At 42.8% G+C, this 21,732-nt stretch overlaps 1 protein-coding gene across 5 annotated transcripts in view; it reads right to left on the bottom strand.

Moving 5' to 3' along the window:
* ext1c (exostoses (multiple) 1c) overlaps positions 1 to 21,732 on the bottom strand; it is a 100,020-nt gene that overhangs the window by 69,083 nt on the left and 9,205 nt on the right. For all 5 annotated transcript variants that reach the window (XM_074612529.1, XM_074612528.1, XM_074612527.1 and 2 more), the window contains one exon: positions 6,848 to 8,240. In XM_074612529.1, the coding sequence (XP_074468630.1) occupies positions 6,848 to 7,794 (947 nt within the window). In that variant the 5' untranslated portion in view covers positions 7,795 to 8,240. The remainder of the gene's footprint in view (positions 1 to 6,847; positions 8,241 to 21,732) is intronic.

Genomic DNA, 21,732 nt, shown 5'->3' with positions numbered 1-21,732 from the left:
CAGAATTATTATACCATATTTACGAGCATAAAAGTCTACAAATTTCCTGTTCAAATTATATACACATGAGAGCATTTCTAAAGCATTTCCTTCTAACTTTTTACCGTAGCCGATGTATTATTAAATCGGTCTCTCTTGCGGTCCTTCAGCTGTGTTTTGTCTGATTACTATTCTGCATTCATCCTGAACTGTTACCCAGGTTTTAAAGTCTGATCGCTCACTCGTTCTCTTTCAGCAACCTTGAGTTCCTTGAGGAGGGTCATGATGAATAATGACCCATCGGTTTCCAACACCGGCCTTTATTCACCAAGGCTGAGGCCATTTAAGACAAACACAGCGTTTTGCCATTACACGTCCTCCCCGTCACTTCAATCTCTCCCTCCCATCCTGTCCATCTCCCGTTCCCACCTCACAAACACACAAACTCGGTTCTCGGTTGGTCCGAAAGGGAACCTGAGAACTTTGTGTTTTCTGTCGTACCTTTTGTATCTCCCAAGCATCGCTCTCTTTCTTCCTCAACTCTCTGTTTTTCACACTCTTGCTCATTTACATTCACTGTACAATGCACGTTTCTCTTCCCTTTCTTAGAGAATTCTCTAAAGTGAGGGAAACTAGGCCATTAGGCTGCAGCACGGCTTCTCCCTTGCTTCAAGTATCCCCCTCTCTTCTAATTCCCTCTTTCTACACTCTGTCTTTCTCTCCCACTTTGTCACCCTCCCTCCTGCCCCGTTTCATTCTCGCTTTTTCCTAAAGTTGCCTGCGGTATTCCTCGCTCTTTTTCCCCATTTTTTCTTTGTAATCTTTATCACATGACATTCTCCTTTTCTTCCTCTCTGTCTTGCTGCTCTTATTGCCTTGGGTACCACTGTGTCCTACCTCCAACTTGTCTCTTTGCTGCTTCGTTCTGTTTTCTCTCCTATCATCCATAATCCATGCACACACACACACACTCAAACTTGCACACCAAATTCAATAGACCCCGAAAAGTATTTCCAGGCACCTTCTGTTCCTATTCAGATTTCTTTTATTCCCTATGGCGCATTTTAATGGGATTTTTTGGTGCCATTTACCCATCATTCCGTACTTTAAAAGGGTAAAATTGTGTTAATAGAAATGGCAGGGACGGAGGTATTTAAACTTAATCCATTTTTAAAAACTATTCTGCTAACAACCATGGCGGTGTTATCATTTTTTCATAAAGCCAAAAGAGTGTGCATTATGCAACTATTCAGCAGTCCAGCAAAAACAACATAAAAGGGACAGCTTTACAATGCTTTACACTGCTGTCTTTGTGACTGACTGGCACAGTGACGCAGTTTAGTCTAAATGAGTAAATGTGTGTCTTCTATACAAACATGGGTTGAACACGGGTTGCAGACTATTTTCTTTTGGTGAATAGGCGTCTTTGTTAAGGATGATTCAGGATAATCCGGAAACCCTACTGAGAACGGTTTTCATTGAGGCTTTTTTCAACCAAAGAAATATGCACTATGAGACCTGCTGATAGATTAGTCTGTGGATCTGATACCCCCTTTACACCTGGCATTCAAGGTGCTAAATGCAAGTTTGGGAGCGTTTCTATTGCCTCCGCACGGCTCTCAATATAGCGATGGCTGAGCCGGTAATTCGTAGTTAACAGTGCTAACAGCGCTAACAGTGAAAACAAAAGCAACAGTGCTGACAGAGCTAACAGTATTAACTTGGGGGGGAACCAGACGGTGGGTGCTACACTTCCGCAACGGCACCATCCGTCGAGACAGCGTTATCAGCTGTAACGCCGTATGAGAGCAGTGCAGAGCAGTGCAGAGCGGCGGCCGTGAGCTAGCCAGTCGGGCACGCTCACATGCACAAACATGCATTAAAAGCATGTGCGGCCGGCCTGGCGATGTCAACAAAGCACAGAGAAGCTCAGATTACAAAACAACCAGAGGGAGGGTGACTTCATTCTCTGCTCAGGTAGACATTACTCCTCTATATCTTTACATAGCAAATAGTTGTTTGCTGCTATATTAATGCTCTGGATTAAATATTTTAATCGATTGACAGCCCTAAATAATAATAATAAATTATTATTATTATGCAATTTTACTGATAAAAAAATGTTAATGTTATCCTTGGGGGCTGTCATTTTACAGCCCTATTCATTTTCTTATTTGTCTGAGAAGGGGGGTGGGATGTTCAAATGATGTCATGACGGTCTATTGATCTGTCTGTCTGACTCCCCCTCACCTCCTACTTCCTCCTCCACCCTCTTGTGCCCTTTGTCCGTTGGTTGCTGTGTTGTCCAGGTCCCTCGGGGCTAATCTGCTGGTGTAGCAGATGCATGCGCTCATTAACCTGGTGCCACCTTCTAAGAGCCTCATTGACCGTGACACAGTCTCTCGCACACGGACGCAATCTCATGCATATATAGTAGTGACAGTCACACACACATACACACACACACACAAAGACACATGCTCGCTTGATGACATGGACTGTTATTATTAGCACGCGGGAGCCGGATTTTTGGCAGAAATAGAAGAGAGAAGAGTGAATGAAAAGGATAGAATGGCTGAAGGAAAGACAGAAGAGAGAGGGAGACAGATGGAGAGGTGAGGGTATGTCTTTACAAACAGAAACCTTGCTCATGGAGTTTGTTTATTGTCCTCTTTTCTTTTTCTCTCGATCATTTGGCTTCAGTCTCCATGCTCTCCCCAGTGAAATCGCCTTCTTCCCTCCCAAAAGGGAGATTCAAAGGAAGCAAAAAGAGAGATGGACCCTCACCTCTCCTCCCTCCTCCCCCCCCCCCCCCCCCTCACATCCCTCCTTCACACCTCTCTCTCTCCGGGGCTAAAAGCCTCATGTTTCCAGAGAAAAAGACTTCATACAAAAGAGGAGAGAGGGGGAAAAAATCATCCAGCTTTTTGTGGTTTTTCTTACAAACGGCAGCTGTCTCTCACATTGCCTCCCCCATTCACACCCTTGCACCCTCAGAGCCGTTGCCGTACCCAAATCTACCGCAAAATACCACATGGGACCTCCCCCACTATCCTCCCCACCCCACACACACACCCCTGCCCACCCGGTTGTCTGAGTAGTGTGGCTGTGTGGAATAAATGAGCTCATTCATACAGTGTTGAGCGGCTCCATCCCCGGCCCAATGTAAACAAGCCTAAGGTGGCTTGTTATAGGCCACAGGAGCAAGGAGTGTGCTTGGATCAGAACCATCACCTAACTGCCGTTCCCCGGGGGTAAACGATATTTCAAAAGTCCTATTGTTGCTTTGAGCGATCATTTGATAGCACATGAAAACAAGTTCCACCTCCGGGTGCTTTTGATTTAAATTGGGGGTTTAGCAGTTGGTTTCTCTTGTGCCGGAAAAGTGCAGTCTGTCCAACAAGAGGAGAAGCAATTCAGAGATGCAGGTAAAAAATAGTACACTGCAAAACATTATACAGCACTTAATCTTTTATCATTAACTTTAGTTTAACTAAGTTGTATTAATTTAACTTCAAAATGTCTAGCTTTTACAGTGCTTCCCTTATAAATATAAGTTTTTTTTTTACTTGAAGTCCTGTGGCATGAAATTAAGACTTGAATGAATAGTATGCTTAACACAGCTAAAATAATTAGTCAATTAATCAACTAACCGACTGATAGAAAATTAAGCGTGAACTATTTTGGCAATCGTTTAAGTCACTTTTCAAGCAAAAATGTAATTTAATGGTTTCAGCTTAGCTTCACATATATGAGAGTTTGCTATCTATAGGGTTTTGGACTGTCAATCAGACAAAGAGAAAAGAAAAAGATATTTGAAGACGTCACCCCTCAGGCTGATTTTTCATATATATTTTTTGACCTTCAATGAACTCAACAATTAGCTCGAGAAAATGATCATGGAATTAATTCATAATGAAAATAATCCTGAGCTGCAGCCCTATTGAGTGTTCTCTTAACTGATTAAATTAAGGTGCTTACAACCCGCCTCCCAACCGCTTGGTCTTGGCTCGCTCACATGAATGGCAGCTCATTATGACGGAAAATAACTCTTCTACAACTCTTATGACATAATGATTTAAATAAGGGCTATATAAAAATGATCCGCTGATTTACAAATGTCTCTCTCCCTATGCAATGCATTGTTTGAGTTATATTATTTTTCAGTGTGAACAGTCTGCTCATAATGGTATACTTAATTGTTAATTTAGTAGGAAGTATGCAGCACATATAGATTGAGTGTGTAGTAGGCAGTACGCTAGTATGCAGTAGGTTAGTATGCAGTACGTTAGTGCGCAGTAGGTTAGTGTGCAGTACGTCAGTAGGCAGTACGTTAGTGCGCAGTACGTCAGTAGGCAGTAGGTTAGTGTGCAGTACGTCAGTAGGCAGTACGTTAGTGTGCAGTACGTCAGTAGGCAGTAGGTTAGTGTGCAGTACGTCAGTAGGCAGTACGTTAGTGCGCAGTACGTCAGTGCGCAGTACGTCAGTAGGCAGTACGTTAGTGTGCAGTACGTTAGTGTGCAGTAGGTTAGTGTGCAGTACTTTAGTGTGCAGTACGTTAGTGTGCAGTACATTAGTAGGCAGTACGTTAGTGTGCAGTACGTTAGTGTGCAGAAGGTTAGTGTGCAGTACATTAGTAGGCAGTACGTTAGTGTGCAGAAGGTTAGTGTGCAGTACATTAGTAGGCAGTACGTTAGTGTGCAGTACGTTAGTAGGCAGTACGTTAGTAGGCAGTACGTTAGTGTGCAGTACGTTAGTGTGCAGAACGTTAGTGTGCAGTATGTTAGTAGGCAGTACGTTAGTGTGCAGTACTTTAGTGTGCAGTACGTTAGTGTGCAGTACGTTAGTAGGCAGTAGGTTAGTGTGCAGTACTTTAGTGTGCAGTACGTTAGTGTGCAGTACGTTAGTAGGCAGTAGGTTAGTGTGCAGTACTTTAGTGTGCAGTACGTTAGTGTGCAGTACGTTAGTAGGCAGTAGGTTAGTGTGCAGTACTTTAGTGTGCAGTACGTTAGTGTGCAGTACGTTAGTAGGCAGTAGGTTGGTGTGCAGTACGTTAGTAGGCAGTACGTTAGTGTGCAGTACTTTAGTGTGCAGTACGTTAGTGTGCAGTACGTTAGTAGTACGTTAGTGTGCAGTACGTTAGTGTGCAGTAGGTTAGTAAGCAGTACGTTAGTGTGCAGAACGTTATTGTGCAGTACGTTAGTGTGCAGAACGTTATTGTGCAGTACGTTAGTGTGCAGTACGATAGTGTGCAGTACGTTAGTTTGCACTTTCAAACACAGCCATTCTATCTTTCACTGAAATCCATCTTCTTCTGTGTCTGAATGTTCTGCACCATCAGACTATCCTTGGTATCTGTGTATGAATGGACAGTCACAGACTTTATAATGAGGAGCTCTGTCAGCACTTCAGCTTCAGAGACTTTTATAGCAAAGTGTAAGTTAAGCAAGTAGGAGTGAAACAGAGGGGCTGTGTTAAAGGGCGGTACAGCTCCTATATATCAACCATGTAATTACTGCTGTATAGAATAATAGAACATGATGACTTTGCATGAAACCAAGAAGTACTTCTTATTATTATTTTTCACCGTCCTCCACCCTACAAAAATATAAATGATAATTTTACAATGAAAAAGTTTCTATTGTGTGTGTTTTTGAGTTCATGTGTCTATTTCCATCTGTTTTTAAGTCACTGTCTGAGCTCCAATAAGCCAGTAAGAGAAAAGTGCTCAGAGGATGAGACATGTTTACCAAGCTGCTGCTGCTGCTGCAACATGTATTAGGCAGATGGGTGTTTCCTAAAGCTTTTCATTATTAACTCAACAATGGCGCGCCACTGACATACTTGAAAACCACTCTGTGAAAAGGCCACAGCACATGGGGCTGAAGTGGAAATATATATTTTAAAATAGTATCATGCATTTGTACAAACTGTTTTCAATGCCTAGCAAAGGTCATACACATAAATTAGTTGGTTTTAATCATAAATCATTGCTCTAATTATTGCAGATGTTGCTGGACTCATTTTCCAATGTCTTTCATCCACTCCACCAACCCCCCCCCCCCCCCCCCCATCGAATCAGTAAACTGACTGAAAACCACAGTGGAAATGGCAAGCTTATCTCCCATGCAACAGCAAGAGAACCTTTACAAAAATTAAAAATGAAAAAATATAACAATCATTCACACCTTGCACCCGACGGCGGTTTATTCTCCGAGGTAATCAGAGATTTGACAAAGCAATACTTTGTGGTGACCTTTGCTTTGGCTCTTTATGCGGCGTAGTTTCAGTTGTAATTAATTAGCTGTTTATTTCTTTGTCACACCCAAATACGAAAATGGAAATGACTGCATGTGCACTTACTCTTATTTGTCGTCCATCGTCCTGTAAGATTTATTTACACTCTGAATAATGCAGGAGCTCAAGGTCAGTTATTACAAGTTGAGCCCATTACTGTACAACCACTGTTTGGCTGTACTTTTAAGAGCACTGATACAAGAATTGCTGTAAACAGTGGCCTGAATCTAAATTTCCAGGGACTCGAGTCTGTGTATAAAATCTTTGATCTCGAAAGCAACTGCCAAACATCATAAACCTAAACAGTCGAAACTTGTGCCGCCATAAAAAAGAGACAAAAATAACCAGTGGGACCCAAAAGCTGTGCCAGCACAGCTTGTAGAAAATCAGTGACATCTAAAAGACCAATAAAACAGCGTGTTAAGTTCAAATAAGAAGACAAGCTGAACAACAGCACTATAAAAAATAACACTTGACACTCTAAATCCCTGTAAAGCGCCACACTCACTCACACCTCGCTTCTCATTTTAACATTACTGCCCTCCCCCCTGACCACATGACCCCGTCTTACCTCTCGTATTCAAGGTTGTCATGGTCACAGCGGGCGTCTTTGTGCTTCTCCCAGTCCTTCCCGTGGCGGCACGTCGTCAGCGACACAATGTCCTTTCCGTTGTGGATGTGATGAAGTGCGTTTCTGGTGTCTGAGCCGATGCCCGTCAGATAGCGCTTCCCCTTGAACATCAGCAGGTACTTCCTTCGTGGCGGTATGGTGCTCCTCACCAGCCAGCCCCGCTCTCCGCCCTTCTGCGGGTGATCCTTTGAGAACAGCGGGATGGAGACGTCGAAGCCCGGCCTGAAGTGTTCTGTGTTGAGGCTGGCTTTGGCTAAGATGGCCTGGCCGATGTTGAAGCCCAGGTCCTCTGTGTAGTTAGGCCAGGTGCCTGAGTACAGGTTGAAGATCAGGTGGTTCCGCCCGTCGTTCCACAGCGGGTAACCACGGATACGTTCATCCACATTGGGCACAAACTGTCCTGATAGCTGGTCCCGATCTAACGTGTCTATCCCGAGCACGAACAGGCATGCCTCGCGGGGGTCCGCTGTGAAGTACCGGGACTCACCTATGGACGTCAGGATCTTCCTGTAGCTTTCAGACACGCGGTCAGTTTTCTCTGACGGATATATATACACCCTGAACCCTTCCCTTCCTCTACGGCGACACCGCGAGAAGTCAAAACAGGTCTCCATGCGGCAGCGACTGTCCTTGTAAATGGCGGACCATGCCTGGCGGCGCTGGCGGGGCGACTCGGCCGTCCCGGGGTCCGTCTGGAGCTCGTCCAGGTGGGCATAGCGGGGCAGGAAGGCCCTGTCGGTCCAGTTGGGCCAGGGGCGCACCACTTCACCCCGCTGGCGTGTCAGCAGCCGGAGCAGACGTAGCTGGACTCCTCCACCCCAGTAAAAGAGGACCAGCCAGCAGCACGCGCACAAGCCCAGCAGAACATACTTCTTACGCGCCTGCATGGGGGCCTGTCACAGTCTCTCTTTTCCGCTCTGTCTCTCTCTCGTCCTCTGGTTTTTCCTCTCCTCTGCCCCTCAGCTCTGTGGCCTCACAGGGGCGGGGGACTGACTTGTGACTTCTAACAAGGAGGTTTTAACGAAGGACAATGCGTTAACAAGGACATCACTGCCTCGGAGGGTGGCCCAGTCCACTTTGCCATTTAGGATGATGCAATCTGAGTTACTGACCCTCTCTCAGCCTCTTTCTGCCTTCCCCATTTGCTCTCCGCCGCACTCTCAGATGTGTGTATCCGCCTGTGTCTGCTGTGGCATGCGCTGCTGCTGCTTCTGTGTGCATTTCTTCCGCTGCCCAGCCTGGTTGAGAGTGATGAAGGGTGATTTCTCCGCTCTCTCAGGCCAAGCTTGCTGCCTCATGGTGCCTGGCGCGACTGCCGTCTGCAAGGCCCCTCCTGGGGAGAAGTAAACAAACAAGAATACAGATCAGTACACAAAGTCGCTGCTCCTCAAACGACACGGAGACATCCTCTGGGATTGAAACTGCTGTCTCAAGAGATGCCATAACTAACACTTCTGATTGTCCAAAAGGGTATGAGCTTTCATTTTGGACAGACATGTGTAATCTGCAACCCCCAATCACACTTAATACAGACATGTAATCAAATAGCAATAAAGTAGCACGGCTGCTTTCACAGGCAGCAGAGGATTTTAAACTGTCAGAATCCCTCTTCAGCTCGAGCACATGAAGAGAGAAAAGCACAACTCGTTGCACTTTCAAAAAAAGCATCCATCTCCTTCTCTCTATCTCCGTCTCCCTCTGGCCTCCACATTCCTGTGAAATAGATGGATATTTACAGGCGGATATGTGCTGAGATGTGCTGCTGACTTCTGGAATAGTCTTGGACAGGACTAGATATTATCATGCTCTTCAAGCTCCGGTTGAACTGAGCCAGATACAGTTGAGGTGAAGTGAAGGAGAAAATAAGAGAGTGCTTAGCATATGAAATGCAGATTTGGAAACGCAGAAGGCAAACAGAGCGACTTTATGGCTCTGACACGTCCGTTCACCTTGGAGGGAACGAGTGAAGGCCTTTTTTGTTACATCTGCAAACTTGCAACGGTTTTTCAGCCTCGTGTTTTTTACCAAACATCCCCCCCCATAACTCCACAACATGTACAGTATACCGGTGTGTGTATGTGTGGAGAACGCTTCACAGTGAAGGCCAGTGTTCGTACTGCCAGCTGCGACACAAAGGAAGCTTTCAGGTCTCACCTGGCCGCTCTCTCTCTCTCTCTCTACCTCTCATTCACATTCCCCGTGTCGGCTTCTTCTCCAGCCGAGCAGAAGTGATGCCTGCCTTCTCTGCTTGCGAGAAAACAAACAGCACACGGGTGATGTGGGTAAACAATGCATCCTCTGATTTCCCCACCTCAAACGGGTAGAGGAAATAAGGATTTATGTGTGAAGTGAACTGCTTGTACTCACGATTGTATATATACTGTATGATGTGTAGTGAAAATCTCAACTGCCAAATTCAACCGCCTTAAAGCAACGTTAGCTTGTCACTCACCTGAGGCAGCGCAAATGAAGCAACGTTAACTCTACAGAGTTCGGGGTTAGGCTACGTGGGTTGCGTTCAAACACATGTTAGTTTGAATTCATTCAAACTTTTTGAAAAGGTGACAGCCCTTGTATTTGACTGTATCGGTTGACTGTAGAAGAAGCATTTGGGCATTTGATGTCCCTATCACACATGCACCGCAACCCTGAACTTATCTAGGCTGAGAAACTGGAAGAATACAAACATTCAAGGATGAAGAAGAGCGATCATTTACACAAAGACACCAACAAAAATGTCTAGCAGGAGAGACGATTCTGGGACAGATAGTCGGTAATGTCCTGCCTCCTGCGCGCTCTACCTGGGCGCCACTCTTGCCTAAACCAAACGGAGTGTTTCCAGTATTTGAGAACGAGTCTGGCACAGACAATCTCCATTGTCTGGAGTTCATGTGAGAAAATGCCTTTCTTACGGTACCAGTGTGAGAACACCACAGCTGGTATTGTCAGCCACATGGCACCAGATAATTCAGGTTAGCTAATCTGCCTGTGGAGATGTTCGTGGGTGCTTTTTGGCACCTTCCTCGTTTCTACTTCTCTGGCTACGGCTGTAGCAGCGTGAGCAGCAAGCAGTCCAAGTTGAGGGAGAAATAGACACTTGGGATCCCATTACATACTCCTCATCAATAATTCACTTGCTCCTTTAGTTAAGGCATTGATTTTCCTTTCTTGAATTTTTTTTTCCGTGCTTTATATCCCCCGCCACCAACGCACACAATTAGACCTCAATCTTCTTCAGGATACACCCCGGTGAGAGATCGGTGCGAGCTCTGTCCTGATGATTTGTGGTTGCGGGGATAATTGATGATGATGATGGCAAGAAGGTGTAATAGAAAAGTGATGGAGGGTATCATTATGATGATGGTAATGATGATGGGCATGAAGAATATATTCCGTTGCCTTATATAATCTAATGCCAGTGAATGCCATTGCTTTTGTTCCATCTTCCTGCAGTTGTACTTAAATTATTTACATCGAGTTTCCATTTCCATTCTTAAAGTGCCGTTTCACAATAAGACACAATTATGTAAATGTATGTATGTATGTATGTACATGGCAAGTCCTAGTCAAGTCAGCACAATGACACAATGACAGCTGTTGTCGCCTGTTGGGCTGCAGTTTGCTATGTTATGATTTGAGCATATCTTTTATGCTAAATGCAGTACCTGTGAGGGTTTCTGGACAATATCTGTCATTTTTTGTGTTGTTAATTGATTTCCAATAATAAATATATACATACATTTGCATAAAGCAGCATATTTACCCACTCCCATGTTGATAAGAGAATTAAATACTTTACAAATCTCCCTTTAAGGTACATTTTGAACAGATAAAAAATGTGTGATTAATTTGCAATTAATTGCGATTAAATATTTTAATCGATTGACAGCCCTAATAATATATATATATATGTATAGATATATATACATATATATATATATATCTATACATACACTGTATAGATATATAGATATATATATATATTTATTTTTTTTTAAAACTACTTGACACCCTTTATTTGATTTATCTTATCAAATAATTGCAGCTCAAATTTAAATTGATAAATTACAATACAAGGAGAAATTTCGGAGGCAATGAGCTGTTACAGGTTTCGAGGAGGATGGAGGATAATATGTGACTTGAATATAATCACTGAAGATAATATTACAGGATATTGGGGGATGAAACTACTCATTTGAGAAAGCTTTTTAATTTCCTCCTCTTACTGCCTGACCGCTCCAGGTGTGTGAAAGCCTTATGTTGATCCCTACCGTCCTACTTTTGTGTGCAAGGACAAACCGTACAATGGCGGTGCGTTGCCGTTAACAAGGAGCAAATAATGATGAATGTAAGCCGCTGGAACTCTGGGGCATGCCTGGACCTGACAACATCCTCAGAGCTGCAAATCAGCAAGGAGACGCACACGTATGGATGCACACATACACACACACACACGTAAGTGGCTTTAAGTGGTGAGAGAAGTCCCACTGTCATGGATCAATGATGGATCATTATGGTTGGGTGACTAGCACTGGAAAAAAACCACAAGGCTCATTGAATAGAGGGGCCTGAAGGTGGAAGGACAGAGTTCAAGGGAAGGTGAGAGCAGGACTTCAGAGCTCTACCGCTGCACCCCTCCTCCATTTGTTTTCCATCTATACCTTCTTCCCTCAGCTCCTACTTGTCCAGCACTCAATCATTCCTTCCTTCTATTTTCTCCTCCCCTTCTGTACGTAAGCTGACTGGAGGGTTTCGCATAGAAAACAATACCCCTTTTTGCACTGTTTTCCTTTTTCAATTATTCCTGCTTCATCCTCAGAAAGAGGGCTGGGGGAGGTGGGCATAAAACACTTAATCACAGACATGAAGAATACACTCAGCAAGGCCAGCAGTTCTTTGATCATACACTCGCCTTGAGTGCAAAGAAACTTTCCAGGAAGGTTCACTTAGGGTGTACTCAGCAAGCTATGGAGTTGTGTCAACACTGCAAAGAGAAAAACAACAGAATAATGCACGCTGCATTGAAATCAGCTAATATAAAGTGGCAGGCGGATCGTGTACCATCAGAGCAGGACAGCCCAATATCCTCACAATATCCTTACAGCGACGAACGTACCTCTCTAGTTGTTTGCTCACCTTACCATGCCTCTCAAAAATGCTACAGTTTTGAGGATCTCTACTTCTGAACATATTCTGGTTTAAAGTTATAATCCTAAAGATTTTCCTGAAATCAAATGGTATTTTTTCAGCAACAGCCATTACATTCTGTAAGTAGCTCTTTATATAGTAGTTGGTGTTGTTAGTGCCATTCCCATGATGGATTAAAATAGCCAGAGTCACAGTTTTTAATCTTCTAATTCAGCCTTACTGTTTACTGTTCTGTGCCATTGCTTCACATTAAAAATATTCAACTGGGGAAACACAGAGTAACTTTTAATGTGAAGCTGTCACAGGAAACAAAATGTATTTATCAACGAGGTCATCACTGACCGCGATCACACAGCTGATAGTGTGAAATGTTTTAAGCCAGTAATGGAACAAGAAGGAGCAGCTACAGTGAGCTGTGACGATGCCAGTACCAAAACCAGTACCCTTAAAGTGATACTGATACCAATTCATGCGAACCCCCATCATGCTAACTGCGCCGCACTGCACGGCGCTCACACAGCGGTTACCGCTAACGACGCCATCCCCCAACCCGCTGTCACGGAACAGTAACACCCACCCACCGGTTGTTAAAACTGTGAGCTCTGTCAGCACTGTTGCCGTTGTTTGTTGGCAGTATGGGTTGTAGCTGCTGCGGTAGTGGGCCAATCACATGTCGCATTAAATCTTAGACTGCTTACTGTGACTGGCTGGGAGCACAAATTCTTCCACACAAAGAATAATTTTTTCTAGATCAGGGCCCAGAAAGGATCGATTCCAGGTATCGCTTGACTGGAGAGAGAAGTTTCAATACTACTACTGGGTTATTTTGGTCGATACCTTAAAAGGTATTGTGCACCTTCAACTTTACCTTTACTTTATCAAAATAGCATGAGTTTTTTTTTGGCCGGGTTGTAAACAGATACTTAAGTTGCTTTTCTGTTGTGTTTCTGGAAAAGTAGTGACTCAACGAGTAGTTGCTGTTAAGGATGTGACGGTGAGGAGACAACGGTGTTACTGATTACACCGCACATTTTAAGAAAAGATGATGGTCAATATGTGTAGCACTCTTACATTGATCTTTAACGTCGGGTGGCTCCGTGTCTGACCTCTCCGGTCGAGCTTTCCACCCAGCGCCGCTCCGCCGCACACACCGGCTGTGCCCGCTCCATCCTCCTCACGGCGATTACCTCATTAACGTTATGGTTCCCTTATAGCATTGGGTTTGAATCGGACTCCTGCTGCTCTGTGCTGAGACACTTTCACTTTCAGTTTGTAGCGTCCTTCATCAGACTTTGTATTGATAACACGGTGCTGATACGCGAAAAATTAACTAAATGGGTTTTATTTCTATAAAAAAAAAAAGCAAAACGACGGTGGGGGCGGTGGGTATGTAATGTAATCGGTGTGTGCCCGAACACCGTGTAGTATTAAAATTGCACTTGCTGATACCACAAGTAACAACGGGTGTCGCAAAACCAGCCAGGACTGGGATGTTACATTACAACTTAGAGGGCTGGACTTCCTGTTAAATATAGTCCAAGCTGGAGGACGTGGGAAGGTCAGTGCTTAAAAGGGACAGGAAAGGAACAAGTGGAGGGGAATAAAAGGTGAGGATGAAGGACATTAAAGTGGTGTGGGAGGAGAGGACGACAAGGGGGGGAGAGCGACTTAATGATCGATATTTCACAGATGGCAGCTGGACCCAATCCCTTTACTTCCTGCCCTCGATCTCTTCCTCTCCGAGGGCCCTAAGGGCTTCCCTCAACTGTTCCTACCTGCTGCGAGTTTTCCACACAACAACACTATTAAGTCATTTGGTGGAAATGGATTTGAAATTTGTCATCCCGTCTGTCTCCCCTTGAATTGTGTTTATACAGCAGCTTACTCAACTGTGCAGGCTTTGATAGTAAATGAAAACTGACGTGCTCTGAAATGAATGTCACCGATGATGGCTTTCTGCAGGATATTCAGTATTTGTCAATTTGTGTTTTTCTTCCATCAAATGGGATATTTTTTATAAAGAGATTCTGCTTTTCAGGGACAGATTGGCTTACCCCTTATTTGTTCAATTTGCTGTTTTCTGGCTATAGCACCAGCGCAACTGACATTGTAAACGTTCAAAATGAAATCCACTACCATTACAGTCCGTCTCCGGGTAGCCGAGTAGAGTCATTGGCACTATATGAGAGGCAGCAGCAGCAGCAGCAGCATTATTATGTGTAAAATGATTTGGGTAGTGACATAGCAGGTTGGAAATTGACACTGGATGGGCCAAATTCCTGGTAAAATGATATTTCCATTCCTCCCCAAATGACATGGTTAGCTTATAAAGACAGTCCACCTGAATGATGGGAGCCTGCCGTACGCTGACACAAATCCTGGGTGATTGCCTTGTACAAATACCAGTCTTCAGTGGCAGCACGCCTTTCTGTGACTTTTTTTTTTGTGGCCGTGTGTGCCCAAGTGTGTCTGAACTATACTTACATGCACACATCTGGCATGTGTGTTTTTGCTGGCCTAAAGCTGGCGACATATTAGTTCAGCAAAATGAAGTGTTCTGAAAAAAACACAAATCTTGTGGTGAGGTGAAAGGCTCGGCCGAGCTAAAATTAAAACCCCGGACTCTGTCATTACGGGCCTGAGGGATGTGACAGGGTGACCGTGGACCAGAGGGTAGCCGCGCTGCATTCTCTGTGTTATTGCAGTGGTTCTGAAGCTTTTTATTTTCGCTTGTGACCCCTTAAAATTAAGCTCCGTCTAGTTGTGACCCCTCAATGCAGGTTGAATATGTCACCGAAGGGAGGCAAATTCGACCAAAGAGTCAAGGGAAGTTTCATACTACAGTTCCCAGAATTATAGATGCAGTAAATGCTCATTGAGCTGCTACTCAGAAATGACTCTGGATTCCATGCTGCATTGTTTCCATGCTGCATTGTTTCCAGTGAATCCCTAATGTGTGCGAAGGCAACTTGAATCCAGCCTGGTAATGGTGGACTCCGCCACTTTTACAATGACATCTAGTATATAAAAATAGTATCAAAAATGGTTCAAAATCTTGTGGTTATAACTTTAAGGGCCTGAAGATATAGAATGATCTACATTACAAGCAAAAAAGTAAATATTAAGAAAACATAACCCTTTTTTTTGTAGCAGATATAGATATTTTCTGATATTTTTCTACACTTTTTGTCATCTCATGAGTTAACCCGATCTCATGGGAAGGCGTATAAATAGCACGACATTAGAAGGACATTCCACGTGTCAGGAGAACGCATTTTAGCCTTTTTCGCCTGTCATTAATACGCCTCTTTTGCTTAAGATTTTTACACCACACAACAAAGTAGGTTTAGTTAGGTTTAGGAAAAACATAATTGTTGGACTTAATATAAATACGTAAACTAAGTAAAATAAACGTATGGAAACAACGTAACAGAAGTACGGCGAAAACATCACAGACGTCAGTAAAAACACGTAACTAATGTAAATTTAAAAAAACTCAACAACACTTTGGGACACCAACACCTGTCTCGAACGGGTTGAAAGTCCTGAAAATAAGTACGTAAACTAAGTAAAATACGTACAGGAACAACGTCACAGAAGTACGGAAAACACGTCACAAACGTCAGTAAAAACACGTCACTAACTTAACTTCAAAATAACTCAACAACATTTGGGATACAAACACCGGTCTTGAAGGCCGGTCTCCTGGTTGAAAGTACTGTGTTTGTTGGACCCGTCCACTTTTAAATTCTACATCAGTAGCTCTGAGTGTGACATATTTACGTGGATGCCTTTACATTGCAGTCAATACAGACTGCATGGCATACAAATGACACGTCAAATGCAACAACGGCATTCTCATTGCACCCAAAATGACTTGCGAATACCGTGTCATTCATATAAGATTTAGTGCGAACAGACTGCTTGACCTCTTGGCGGGTCCCAACCCTCAGATTGGAAACCAACTATGTCCTTGTTTTAGTGACTGGAGAGGCCAGTGAAGCCAGGAGTTTATGTAGGTCCTGTGTGGGTTTTTATTGGCGTGAATGTCAGCGGAGATGTATTTCTATCTCTTTGTGACTGTGTACAAACAGAGCACACTGAGTGTGTGAAGTTTGTGTGCAGTCATATCAGTCAGTCAGTCTGTGGCGAACCAAAGAAAACCCTGCTGCGGTAAAAAAAAAAAAAATACTGTCTCTCCTGACAGACCTGCATTAAAGGCTTACAACCGGGATGTGATCCAGGTTCTATTTTCTGTCCTCACCTACTAGCTGCCCTTTGAAAGTGAGGTGTGTTTTACACTCCCACACACCATATGCATACTGTATATAAGCAGACACATACACAAGTGCATTTCGCTCTATGCTGAGAAAATGGCTTTTTACTGGATAATACACTATCTCCCTGTCCACACGCTGCTACTGGAATATTATTCCATTCGATCGACCACCTCGGAACCCTAATAACCATAAACTTGGTTCTTTTATAAGGCCCATTTCCATAATGTGCATAACTGCACATTCTCCTCCACCTCAATAAAACACAATAAAATGCTTGCTCCGCGTGGGCTGAGGGACTCTGACACGGTTAATAAGATGTTTACCTCAAGCCGAACGCCCTGCGATGCAACCAGCCTCCCAACCGAGCTCACATTCCAAACCCAGCATAATTACAAGACCGGGTTGATTAATTATGTCTCAACAATATGCTGCACTCCAACGCCACAAGGGCTAATTAACAGAAAGAACAAGATGGGTAGTAACGGCTATTAGGAAGTTCAAGCTCGCACTCTGAATTTGGCAAAGGCGTGTACAGTCCCAGAAAACGGGCTAAGAAAGCATGAGACCAAGACCACTATCATAGCTAACACGGCTGGCACACTGCCCCGAGCATATAGAGTGGAAAAGCCTACCGGCGACACTGATACAGCAAGTGCACTGCTCCGCGTTCTGGGTGCCCGGCTGTGCATCTGACAACACACGCGGCATGTAGTGAAATCCATCTGCCTTATTAACTGTTCCTGCTCGCAGTGCGTCCTACCTGCAACTCATCTTATCTCTGCAGCCTCTGCCTGGAGGCTGCCCTATCGCAGGACTCAGATCAGATCGTCCTATAAACAATCCGACCTTGACAACACTGGGATGATATACGATCTGACCCTGGGATAAGGAAGAAGGAACACATTCCAGACGGGGGTTCAATTAGTAGAGTGTTCCTGACATCTGAGATTAAGGCAGTCGGTTTTGGGCAGAATATGGCTTGAAAAGATTAAGGATCTTGTGAGGAAAATAAATTGATTTCAAAGCTTCTTTCTCCCTCTGAGCATATTATGTATAACACTAATTATATATGTAAGGGATGATGTACAGCGAGCCGGTTATTGTTGTGAAATAAACCCCAACAGAGGAAAGCGGAGTGGTCTTGCATCGCCCTGAAGGGCTTTATTTCACAAAAGTGACCCATTACATTATCCTGCTTATTACACGGCTACTTGCATATTAATCAATAATTTGACACAAAAACGGTCCACCAGAGTCCGACATCAGAACTGCGCCCATAGCAACAGTCTGTTATACATAGCAATGGTGTGCTATAAAGAAATAACAGACCGTAGAACGCCGTGACTGACCAATCAGAATCGAGTATTCAACAAAGCTGTGTAATAAATACATATAACACTATACAACTAGTACTGTATTGCTTTTATCCTTCATGCCATCCCTTTACTCTCCAACTTGATTATTATTACTAGGGCTGTCAAAGTTAACGCGATAATAAACCCGTTGACGCAAATTTATTTTAACGCCACTAATGTCTTTGACGCATTAACGCAACTTGTGATTATTAATTAACCTCTTAAAAATCCAACGGCCGAGGATCTTTTGGAGGTTGTAGCCAGCTCAGTTTTAAAGCTAGAGTGAAGACACTGACATCATATGAAACTAGAAAACAATCCATCGATCGGTACCAACCATGTCATACTAGCTTGTTGCGAAGGAGGCTAAATAACGATCCAAATTTACGCTAAAGTTTGGCATGGCCATTTTCAAAGAGGTCCCTTGACCTCTGACCTCAAGATATGTGAATGAAAATGGGTTCTATGGGTACCCACGAGTCTCCCCTTTACAGACATGCCCCCTTCATAAGTCAAATCAGCACTCTGACACACTGATAGCTGTTGTTGTCTGTTGGGCTGCAGTTTGCCATGTTATGATTTGAGCATATTTTTATTCTAAATGCAGTACCTGTGAGGGTTTCTGGACAATATTTGTCATTGTTTTGTGTTGTTAATTGATTTCCAGTAATAAATATATACATACATTTGCATAAAGCAGCATATTTACCCACTCCCATGTTGATAAGAGTATTAAATACTTGACAAATCTCCCTTTAAGGTACATTTGTGTGATTAATTTGCGATTAATCGCGATTAACTATGGACAATCATGTGATTAATCGCGGTTAGATATTTTAATCGATTGAAAGCCCTAGTTTTTATCCTTGATGACATTCCTTTAATCTTGAACTTGATTATTATTACATATTTTCTACACAGGTACAGTAAAAAAAAGTGCATTACAAATACATGATTACTATGCACAGTCACCCATCAGCGTTAATAGCTTTTAAAGGTTGCACACTGATACTCTCAACCCCTCTAATGCCTTGACGATGGAAATGCCCACCACATCTGGAATGTGAATATTGTCTGTATTGGCCAATCCTTCAACGAGGCAAGATTTAAGCTTCTCTTTTAATCACCGGGGAGGTTATTACAGAAACATCGAGAATGCAAAATCCCATTAAGATGAGGGGGTTGCCATTACAATAAAGTCATTTCATAAATCAGATGAAATCCAGTTACAGCTTGCCATCAAGATCCAGCCTCCCCCAGAGAGCCTTTTCTCTGCATCATGATAATGACGGCACTTTATTTGGGATCACTGAAGTTGCTTTTTTTGCCATTAAAAAAAACAACTTCTGATTAAGTGAGTTGTAATGAATTGCTGCAGTGAACTCTTGCAGCCTTGTTTGTTTCTTTGGGATTCATTAATACATGGTGCACTTAGTATGTAAAAGCAGGTGATGTTCAACTCTTTCCTGAGCTAGTAGCTAATATATTTGAATACGAGAGACAGATCCAAGACAAACAGAAGCCCTAACAAAGCATTCTTTATTAGGACTGCCTTAAGAAGACACACCCCTGTTAGTCGACTGTTTCAAAATAGCTTTCATGTAAATGGAACTTCCCCACAGCTCTCAAGAAACACTTAATTTATATTTTCAGAATTGAATATGATTTTATTCTGCTGTCTGATTGAGGACTTTAAAGGGAAGTCGTGTCATATTGTAGCCTATGATATGCATACTGTTCCCCAGGTGCATCTGTCTCTGTGTTCAGTTAGTCTACAAAGGCTTTACATTCAGCGTACTTTAAGATTAAAGTGATTCTGATGTTCTTCCCAGCAAATCTTGCGCTGAGAAGCAGTGTGACAGCTGAACAAGTGGCAACATTAATTAATATTCTTGGATGTGGCAGAGTACAAATGTGCAACCCACAGCCCATCTGAGCGGTGGGAGAAATAGATCATCTGCCAAAAAGATCTCAACGTTTTCTGAAGCTCATAGAGTTGATGTGAGGCTGAGAAAGGATCACAGGTGGGTAGTTAATCCTTACATGTACTGAAGTAATATTTTTTTGTACTTGTCAGAGTACTTTTAATGCAGCATACTTTTTACTCTTACTTGAGTAGATTTTTTGAGAAAAATCATTACTTCAACTCTGTTTCATTTGGATGCATATTTTACACATTCTTGATCTGTTAAGAGGCAGGTGGTCCCAGATCTGCTGGCGTTCTGTTATCCTACCGCAGCCACTCCTCCACACGACTCCGTTCAAAGCAGCACGGCAGGAAGCTGGAGCAGGAGTAACGGTGACGTTGGTGCTTTCAAATAGTGCTAGCAGCCAACAGCGTCAGTGCAGCGGAGTACATCAGAGAACCGTGATAACACCGAGCTGACACAGAGCAGTAATGTGTCTGTTGTGTTAATTCTAATACGTTTAATAACATATACACACAGTATAGTACTGATTTCTGTTGTATTATAAATATTCAAAGCTAATGGTGTGCATTTAACTTGTCGTGCTTTGTGTAGCCGGATGAAGAGAGACAGAAAAGTAGAGAGACCAGATTATGCACATGAAATAAAAGACAAACTGCTTTTATTTCATGGAGACAAGACTGATGTATCAACCACAGACGGTCTTCATCAGGTCACCTGTATTTAATAGGTGTATTTAATAGGTATTTAATGATGAAACTTCACAGCATTATCTCCTATTTTAGCCTAAAATGAGACATCTCATATAAGACATTATCAGAAAGATAAGAGACTGATTTGGCCACTTCTCTGATCTTATTGTCGTCATGTGATCGGAGAGACCTGGGTGTGCTCCGTGGCCATCTGTGATGGGAACTGGGACTTATAGAACATCTGAATGATCAAAGTTCAAGGACACTGTAACATGTTGACACTATTTTTATTTAGTTTTTGTCATGAATATTATGCATGCGATTTGCTGATTTATTAGTCAAATCATAATATAATGTAGATGACAACAAGAAAAGCATGTAATTTAAAACTATTCTTTATTTATTAATGGAATATTTTGTGATCACACTTGAGAGACACAGACTTAGACTATTGCCGGGTGTATACGTGGCAGGTTATCTGATCAGGAAATGATGACTCGGCATTTTATCATGAATAAATACAGGTGTGGTTGAAACTCCAGCCACATCAAATCAAATAAAAGACTTGGGAGGAAAAGACAGTAGTGTGCTGGTGTTTTTTTTTTATCTTGATCTTATCTGTTAAGTTGCTCGCTAGTCAAGTCATTTTCAGTAAATACTTTTGTACTCTTATTCCAGTATAGGGATGCACCGATACCAATACCGGATCGGATATCGGACCGATACTGACTCAAACAGCTGGATCGGATATCGATGACAATGGGGCCGATCTATTAAATTCTATGTTTATATACTATAACCATTATATGATGGAATTGTGATTCCTGTACATTTTGAAGATTTTTCCCAAGTTGTTGGTGTACAATTTGTCATTTAAATAATAAATAAAAATGTATATCTATGTATTTATTTGTTACATTTTGTTTAACAAAGTTTGGAGAGCAATGTTTAAATCAAGCCTGATGTTTCCTTACACATAAAAAGAATGATCCCAGTCACTTCCACACAGTGAGGCAAACAGCTTATTAATTAGACACTGGCTGTATTGGCTGATACCCAAAGCCCAGGTACCGGAATGGGTATCAAGACTGAAAAAGTCTGATCGGTACATCCCTATAAGTAGTTATTTTGATGACTACTTTTACTTCTACTTGCATACTTGTTTTTGCAATGTAAAAGTACTTGAGTACAGTTTTTGGCTACTCTACGCTACCAATGGAAAAGACCCAGATAATGCATAACTATCTACAACAGCATTAGAAATTGCAGTTAATCATTTATTTTGGGTCCATAAATGCATCAGTCATACAGTGACTCAGCTACAGTATCGGCAGCCTATCCAGCCTACCTTTCACAGGATGACACACAGAGATCCGTTGCAGGTGGAGGCAGCAGGTTCATCCAGTTCTGATGAACCCGCAG

The sequence above is a fragment of the Sebastes fasciatus genome, chromosome 17, assembly GCF_043250625.1.
Source record: "Sebastes fasciatus isolate fSebFas1 chromosome 17, fSebFas1.pri, whole genome shotgun sequence".
NCBI lineage: Eukaryota > Metazoa > Chordata > Actinopteri > Perciformes > Sebastidae > Sebastes > Sebastes fasciatus.
This window is presented reverse-complemented; position numbering and strand designations above follow the sequence as displayed.